This window comes from Mandrillus leucophaeus, unplaced genomic scaffold (assembly GCF_000951045.1).
Source record: "Mandrillus leucophaeus isolate KB7577 unplaced genomic scaffold, Mleu.le_1.0 Scaffold83, whole genome shotgun sequence".
NCBI classification, from domain to species: Eukaryota; Metazoa; Chordata; class Mammalia; order Primates; family Cercopithecidae; genus Mandrillus; species Mandrillus leucophaeus.
In genome coordinates, this window is record NW_012109030.1 from 4,062,129 (window position 1) to 4,070,369 (window position 8,241).

The 8,241-nt window shown below is 43.5% G+C and overlaps 1 protein-coding gene across 1 annotated transcript in view; it reads left to right on the forward strand.

Annotated features, from left to right (window-relative positions):
- FRMD4A (FERM domain containing 4A) overlaps positions 1 to 8,241 on the forward strand; it is a 221,993-nt gene that overhangs the window by 57,212 nt on the left and 156,540 nt on the right. The window contains exon 4 of the mRNA XM_011968152.1: positions 1,912 to 1,996. Coding sequence (XP_011823542.1) covers positions 1,912 to 1,996 — 85 coding nt within the window. The remainder of the gene's footprint in view (positions 1 to 1,911; positions 1,997 to 8,241) is intronic.

Here is an 8,241-nt window from a genome sequence, read left to right on the forward strand (position 1 = left end):
CCCCCTCCCAGATTCAAGCAATTCTCCTACTTCAGCCTCCCAAGTAGCTAGGATTGCAGGCACCCACCACCACTCCTAGCTAATTTTTGTATTTTTAGTAGAGACGGGGATTTCACCATGTTGGCCAGGCTGGTTTTGAACTCCTGACCTCAGGTGATTCCCCCAACCTCGGCCTCCCAAAGTGCTGGGATTACAGGTATGAGCCGCTGTGCTTGACCAATTATGGATAAATCCTTTTATGTTTTACCATACCTGAAGGGTAACGCTACCACTGAGCTTTCCTTTCTGAAAAGACACATGAAGTCCTGTATCTACAATGTAGGAACTCTCTTCCTCTTCCATTTCCCACTGGAATCTGAAAGTATCATTTGAAGCTGAAAATTCCAAGCTGTTGCCCCTCAGGTGATTTTGTTGATTAGAAGAAGTCATTTTTAAATGAATTACTGTAAATAAATAGAACTTCTTGAAGCTAAGGGCATCATTTTGTTTGCTTTATACGATGTTGGTTTCTCGTTTTTGCTGCTGTTGTTGTCATTTAAATGGGAGGTAGTTTCCAATATTGAAAACCAGTGGGCTTCTTAGGTAGAGAACCACCTCTTCTTTTACAGTCTGAATAACAGAAGCCTGGCAGGATGATGTGACTGCCCTGAGTCACACAGAGCTGGGGACTACATCACTGCTCGCTGACTCCCTCCAGAGGATTCTGGCCATCAGATGATGACACTGTTCTAGAAAACCGTAGTACTTGTTTCTTCTCATTTCACCTTCCTCATCTTCTGCCTCTTCTTGGTGAACCCAGTTTCCAAGAGCCCCCAGGTACCCAGCACCCTCCTAGTCCACCGTAAGGGTTGCCACACCTGCTCAGAACCTTCTTCCCTCTAAGATGCTGCATTTCAACCGTTCTCTCCTCTTCCTTTCAACTCCTAGTCCTTCAGTGTGGCTGGTCATTAGACAGTACAAGCACATTATCTCATTAAAGAATTTAATAAACTCCAAAGTCAATATTATAAAGGCACATTTAGTGTAAACTTAAATAGTATCAGCATGTTTCATCTTGAAAATATCTATAAGCTCCATCTAGATGAAATCCGATTCTCATTTGGCTTAATATGCATTAATATCGCAGTGTTAAGAACACTTAGCTCAGCTCTCCGAATGTGCAGAAATCAAATCACACTTTATCACCTTCGGGAGTAGTAGTAACCATTTCAAAGAAAGCTGTGATTAAGAAGAAGAAATTATCTTTTAAAAATGCAACTTGGCTGGGCACGGTGGCCCACATCTATAACCGCAGCATTTCGGGAGGCTGAGGTGGGCAGATAATTTGAGCCCAGCCTGAGCAACAAAGCAAGACTGCACATCTACTGGAAAAAAAAAAAAAAAAATTAGTCGGGTGTGGTGGTATGCAAGTGTAGTCTCAGCTACTCAGGAAGCTGAGATGGGAAGATTGCTTGAGCCTGGGAGGTCAAGGCTGCAGTGAACCACCACAATCACACCATTGCACTCCAGCCTGGACAACAGAGCGAGACCCTGTCTCTCTAAAAAAAAAAAGAAAAGAAAATCCAACTCAATGACAGTTTAGGACAAACAAGCAATGTGTTGAAAACAAATAACATTATGTAAAATTAAAAAGCAGATAGGACAAATTCGTTCTTACAAGTTGGTGGCAGACCCGGTTCTTTGGCTATGGTGAGGCCCACTAGGCATGACAGTCCTAACCCACTATCCAAACTGCAGAAGCACTGTTTGTCCTCCATAGGGAATCATAGAAAAACCATGGATGGTGCCTTTCTCCTTTGTTTGTTTAGGATGGGGAGTGCCAGCTTTCGTCTCAAATCATGTAGCTGAAGAGACCACTTTATTTTCTGTGCCTGCTGTTTCTGTGGTTCATGCACCATTTTTCTCTTTCAGGTTCTATATTGAAAGCATTTCATACCTGAAGGATAATGCTACCATTGAGCTTTTCTTTCTGAACGCAAAGTCCTGCATCTACAAGGTAGGAACTCCTCCTCCCCAGTTTCCCTCTGAAACTTGAAAGTATCATTTGAAGCTGGAAATTCCAGAGTGTTGCCCCTTAGGCCATTTTATTGATGAGAAGTCATTTATAAGTTAATTACTATAAATAAATGGAATGTTATGAAGCTAATGGCACTATTTAATAATGTGATTCCTGACCGGGCGCGGTGGCTCACGCCTGGAATCCCAACACTTCGGGAGGCCAAGGCGGGTGGATCACGAGGTCAAGAGATCAAGACTATCCTGGTCAACATGGTGAAACCCTGTCTCTACTAAAAATATAAAAATTAGCTGGGCGTGGTGGCGCGTGCCTGTAGTGCCAGCTACTTGGGAGGGTGAGGCAGGTGAATCACTTGAACCTGGGAGGTGGAGGTTGCAGTGAGCCAAGATCGCACCACTGCACTCCAGCCTGGTGACAGCGGGATACTCCATCTCAAAAACAAAAAAACGGAATAATAATAATAATAATGATGTGATTCCTTTGATCCATGGCTGCTCTGTGGACATGTTTCCTAACCTTATTTTAAAGGTTTCCTGATTTTAAAGGTTTCTTTGTCAACTTAGACAAAGGGGAAAAACCTAGACAAGTATGACAAACACACTAGTCAACTTAGACAGGTCTTGCAGATACACATGAGCTTCTTATAACCAAATATGTGTATATTTGACCATTTTTAGATGGTCTAGCAGCATCTTTCAAAGGGATACTATTGTCACTTTAAGTGAGACAGTTTCTTTTTTAAAGCATTGTAGTAAAATGCACATACATTTATTATCTCAACCATTTTTGAAAATTTTTTTATATCTCCGTAGGTTTTTGGGGAACTGGTGGTATTTAGTTACATGAGTAAGTTCTTTAGTGGTGATTTGTGAGAATTTGGTGCACCCATCACTCGAGCAGCATACACTGAACTCAGTTTGTAGTCTCAACCATTTTTAAGTGTGCAGTTCAGTGGCATTAAGTACATTCACAATGTTGTACAACCATCACCACCATCGTTCACCCAAGAACCTTTTTCATCTACAGAACTGAAACCTTATACTCTTCCCTGCTTTCCTCAGCCCCTGGCAACCACTACTTTTTGTCTCTCTGAATTTAACCACTCTGGTACTTCACATAAATGGAATCGTATCATATTTGTCCTTTTGTGTCTGGCTTACTTTACTTAACATAATGGCCTCAAGGTTCATCCATGTTGGCCAGGCGTGGTGGCTCATGCCTGTAATCCCAGCACTTTCAGAGGCCAAGGCAGGCGGATCACCTGAGATCAGGAGTTTGAGACCAGCCTGGCCAATGTGGTGAAACCGCGTCTCTATTAAAAATACAAAAATTAGCCAGGTGTGGTGGTGTGCACCTGTAATCCCAGCTACTTAAGAGGCTGAGACAGAAGAATCGCTTGAACCCGGGAGGTGGAGGTTGCAGTGAGCTGAGATGGCGCCGTTGTACTCCAGCCTGCGTGACAGAGTGAGACTCCATCTAAAAAAAAAAAAAAAGTTCACCCATGTTGTAACATGTGTCAGAATTTCCTTCCTTTTTTTTTTTTTCTTTTCATTTTTAAGACAGGGTCCCTCTCTCACCCAGGCTGGAGTTCAGTGGTGCAATCTTGGCTTACTGCAACCTCCAAGTCCCGGACTCAGGCGATCCTCCCACCTCAGCCTCCTAAGTAGCTGGAACTACAGGTGTGTGCCACCACACCCAGCTAATTTTTGTATTTTTTTGTAGCCATGTTGCCCAGGTTGGTCTTGAACTTGTGGGCTCAGGTGATCTGCCTGCCTTGGCCTTCCAAAATGCTGGGATTACAGGTATGGGCAACCATGCTTGGCTGCCTTCCTTTTTAAGGCTAAGTAACATTTTATTGTATGTGTAAATCACCTTTTGTTGATCCATTCATCCATCAAAAGACACGGGTTATTTCCACCTTTTGCCTGTCATGAATAATGCTGTTATGAACATGGATGTCTAAATATCTCCTCAAGACCTGACTCCCAGTTGTTCAGGGTATATGCCTATAAGTGGTATTACCAGATCATAGGGTACTTCTATTTTTAATTTTTTAGGAGCCATCCCTACTGTTTTCCATAGCAGTGCACCATTTTACATTTCTACCAACAGTGTCCAACGGTTCCAATTTCTCCACTTCCTCTCCAACATTTGTTATTTTCTATTTTGTTTTATTAATAACCATCCCAGTGGGTGTGGGATGTATCTCATTGTGGTTTGATTTGCATTTCCCTGATGACTAGTGATGTTCAGCATATTTCCATGTGCTATTGGTCATTTGTGTATCTTCTTTAGAAAAAAAGTCTGTTCAAGTGATGATTCCTAATTGAGAGCGACAGCCCCTTGTCATGTATCCAATTGCTCCATAAGCTTGTGGTGTCTCCTTTTGTGGGATAACTCAAAATGCCTACACCCCTTTCCAGCACACACCTCTTGCCTGGGAAGACGGACTTGCAGAATATCACCGAGGTTAGGAACTGCGACTAAAAGAACTTTTTTTTTTTTTTGAGACACAGTATCACTCTGTCACCCAGGCTGGAGTGCAACGGCACGATCTCGGCTCACTGCAGCCTCCGCCTCCCAGGTTCAAGTGATTCTCCCTCCTCAGCCTCCCGAGTAACTGGGGTTACAGGTGTGCACCACCACGCCCGGCTAGTTTTTGTATTTTTAGTAGAGGTGAGTTTTGCCATGTTGCCCAGGCTGGTCTTGAACTCCTCACCTCAAGTGATCCAGTCACCTTGGCCTCCCAAAATGCTGGGATTACAGGTGTGAGCCACCGCGCCTGGCCCTAAAAGAACGTTTTTAAAAAGAAACACCCACTCCACTGGCTACCCCCTTCATGCACATAATGAATGCAGTGAATGTCTCATGAATGCAACCTCCATCACACCCGCTTAGGGCTGCTCTTTAACAGTAATAGACAAGAACGTTCATTCCTACAAAGTTCACATGATGTAGGGGCTTGTTGCTGAGTGCTTTATGCGAATTGTCTGAGTCTTCACAACACCTTTTGAGATAGACACCGCTTTGAGAGTGAATTTTGCATAAGTTTATTGATGGTAATTAACTTGGAATCCAAAATGCATTCTACCTTGAAATAAATCAAATAATTCTAAACCTAGGATTTCCCCTTACTCTAAAAATTTAATTAACAAGGTGCAGAAGAGTTTGAGGTATACACCAACTGACTGATGTAGGGCCACAGAAAGCAAATTAACAGATGTTTTTTCTGAATTCACAGCTTAAGTTCTACCTCTTACCTGGGTAAAATGTCAGGGACTCGTCCGAAGTCCTGAAGTGTGAGGATTAGTTAGAATAAAAGGTCTACTAAGGAATTTAAAGGTGCATTCAGTCAGGGCAGATTCCAGATGGACAAACCGGAGAACTTTCCAATGAAGATTTGATGGGTTCAGCCATTCCTATGATCTCAGTAAGGAATTTTCACTAGATTATCAGGATGTTGATGGAAGATTAAATAAGTCTTTTCCCCCACCCCACCACCTTGAGATGGAGTCTCACTCTGTCGCCCGGGCTAGAGTGTAATAGCTTAATCTCAGCTCACTGCAACCTCTGCCTCCTGGGTTCAAGCGATTCTCCTGCCTCAGCCTCCTGAGTAGGTGGGATTACAGGCACCAGCCACCACGCCTGGCTAATTTTTGTGTTTTTAGTAGAGACGGGTTTTCACCATGTTGGTCAGGCTGGTCTCGAACTCCTGACCTCGTGATCTGCCCACCTCGGCCTCCCAAAGTGCTGAGACTACAGACATGAGCCACCGCACCCAGCCAATTCTTTTTAAAAATAAATAAATAAATAAATAAATAAATAAATAAATAAATGTAAAGCCCAGAGTGTCCTGAATTTTCTAAAAGTTTTATTATTATTATTATACTTTAAGTTCTGGGATACATGTGCAGAACGTGCAGGTTTGTTACATAGGTATACAAGTGCCATGATGGTTTGCTGCACCCATCAACCCGAGAGATAGATGTTGCTTTTTAGCCCTGTCTTCCCAGTGATGAAGATGAGATCACATACCTAATGAATGGCCAGGCTATGGTGCACCCTGGAGGGAGGCTCTCCTCGTACACTTCTCTGTGAGGTGTTCGATGGATGGATTTAAAGTAGTCTAGGGAGCTACCGCTGCCTGGATTTTAAAATTTAATTAAGCTCAGGCCTTGGGGATTGTAAAAGCCCATTAAACCTTAACATGTACACATACACACACACACACACACACACACACACACACACACACACACAAGTTGGAATGGTATCAGCCATCACTTTCCTTCTGGAAGTACCTCAACACATTCACTGCACAGAATAGTTCCACCAAGTACAAATGTTCAGAATAACAGAGGGCCTGGTAATGATCAAATTCAGTTCTGCGAAAAGACCTCATTTCGGGAAAGTTGCTGAGCCAGGACTTAAACTGGGCTCAAACCCAGCACGCTCAGAGGACAGCATTTTGGGGTCTTGCTGAATGGAGGAAAAAGATACCAAATGCAGTTCCAGGTACCTTCAAATTCTTTCTTCTAAGACCCCATTTTCTCCTTAGAAAGTGGAAATAATAATACTAAACTTACATACAGGTTGTAAGAGTATTTGGTGTTTTTTTTTAAATGAATGTGAAAGTGCTCTGAAACCAAGTTCAGAAACGAAAGGTGAGCGGTCTCCACCAGGTGGCAGCCTTGGGCAGCGAAGTAAATGAATGGCAAGGCTGAACCCACGAAATCACTCTGGAGCAGGGCAAGTGAAAAATTGTCCCAGGCCCACGCCTGTAATCCCAGCACTTTGGGAGGCCGAGGCGGGCGCATTACGAGGTCAGGAGTTCGAGACCAGCCTGACCAACATGGTGAAACGCCATCTCTAGTAAAAGTACAAAAATTAGCCAGGCATGGTGGCAGGCGCCTGTAATCCCAGCTAACTCAGGAGGCTCAGTCAGGAGAATTGCTTGGGCGAACCCGGGAGGCTGAGGTTGCAGTAAGCCGAGATTGCACCATTGCACTCCAGCCTGGGTGACAGAGCGAGACTCCGCCTCAAAAAAAAAAAAAAAAATTAATTGACCCAAAGCCTACTTGGGTAGATGCTTGGGGAAAGGGAGAGGAGTTGTTCAGTACTGTCTCGTCCCAAATGCTGAGCTGGCACTGAAGGCTTCTGAACATCATGTACGCCTAGGACTTTGCGATTCAGGGAAAATTGAATAAATTTCAGAACTGAATACTACAGGTGCCCTGAGTGGAGGTGACAACACCTTTGCAGCCAGCCACATTTAGGATCAAGGTCCCAACAGCATCAGCCCACATGCTGAATGTCACCCCAGAACCCAGCTCTCTCTTCTCAAAATCTTTCCTTGGGCTTGGGCACATAAATGACCACAAATGACCAAGAGACAGCTTCTTTCAAATTGATACAGGAGACCAAGTTGCATCCCAAGGCCCCTGTCTCCTTCCTGTGATCAAGAATAATCTTTTCATTTGTATAAAATGCCATTTAAATTTTCTTTTTAAATTTCTTATATATATTATGATATTTGAGCCTCAGCATCTCTACGTGAGATGGAGTGAGAATCAATAGCTTTCCAGAGGAGGAAGTAGGGAGAGAGAGTCTAAGTGACTCAGAGACGAAAAACTGGGGGATGGCTGGATACCCGTGTAACCTGTGTCGATGTAAAGATCATGATAGGCGCTGCTGAGTGATCGAGAGTTCAGATTTTGCTGTCAGGCAGACCCAGGATCTTTTCCCAGCCTTGCCCCTTGGTAAAAGGAATAAATGTGGGCACCTCCTGTAACGTCTCCAAGCTTCCCTTTCCTCTCTAATTGAGTAAGGATGTTATAAGGTCTAACCACAACCTTCTTGGGAAGATTCAGTGAGATAAAGCATGCAAAGTTCTTAGTCTCATGCCAGGCATGTGATTAGCTAGTTGGATTTAGACCCGAGGTTTTTTTCTCTTGGCTGTGATTCTCTTTGTGCCACCCACACAACCCCCTGGTGCTTTGGGGGCCTTGAAGAGCCCAGAGGGTGGTGTTAGACCCAGATAACCCATCCTGATGCTGATACACAGATGCCTGGGTTTATCCAGTGTGGGTTTAATATCTGCTCCCTCCCTGTCTCTTGGGGAATAGTTCCTACCATATATTAAAATCTAAGTTGTCAAGGTAAAATAAACTGCTTATTTTGCTTTTTCAAAGTTCAATTTCATTCACTTTTTTTTTTTTTTTTTT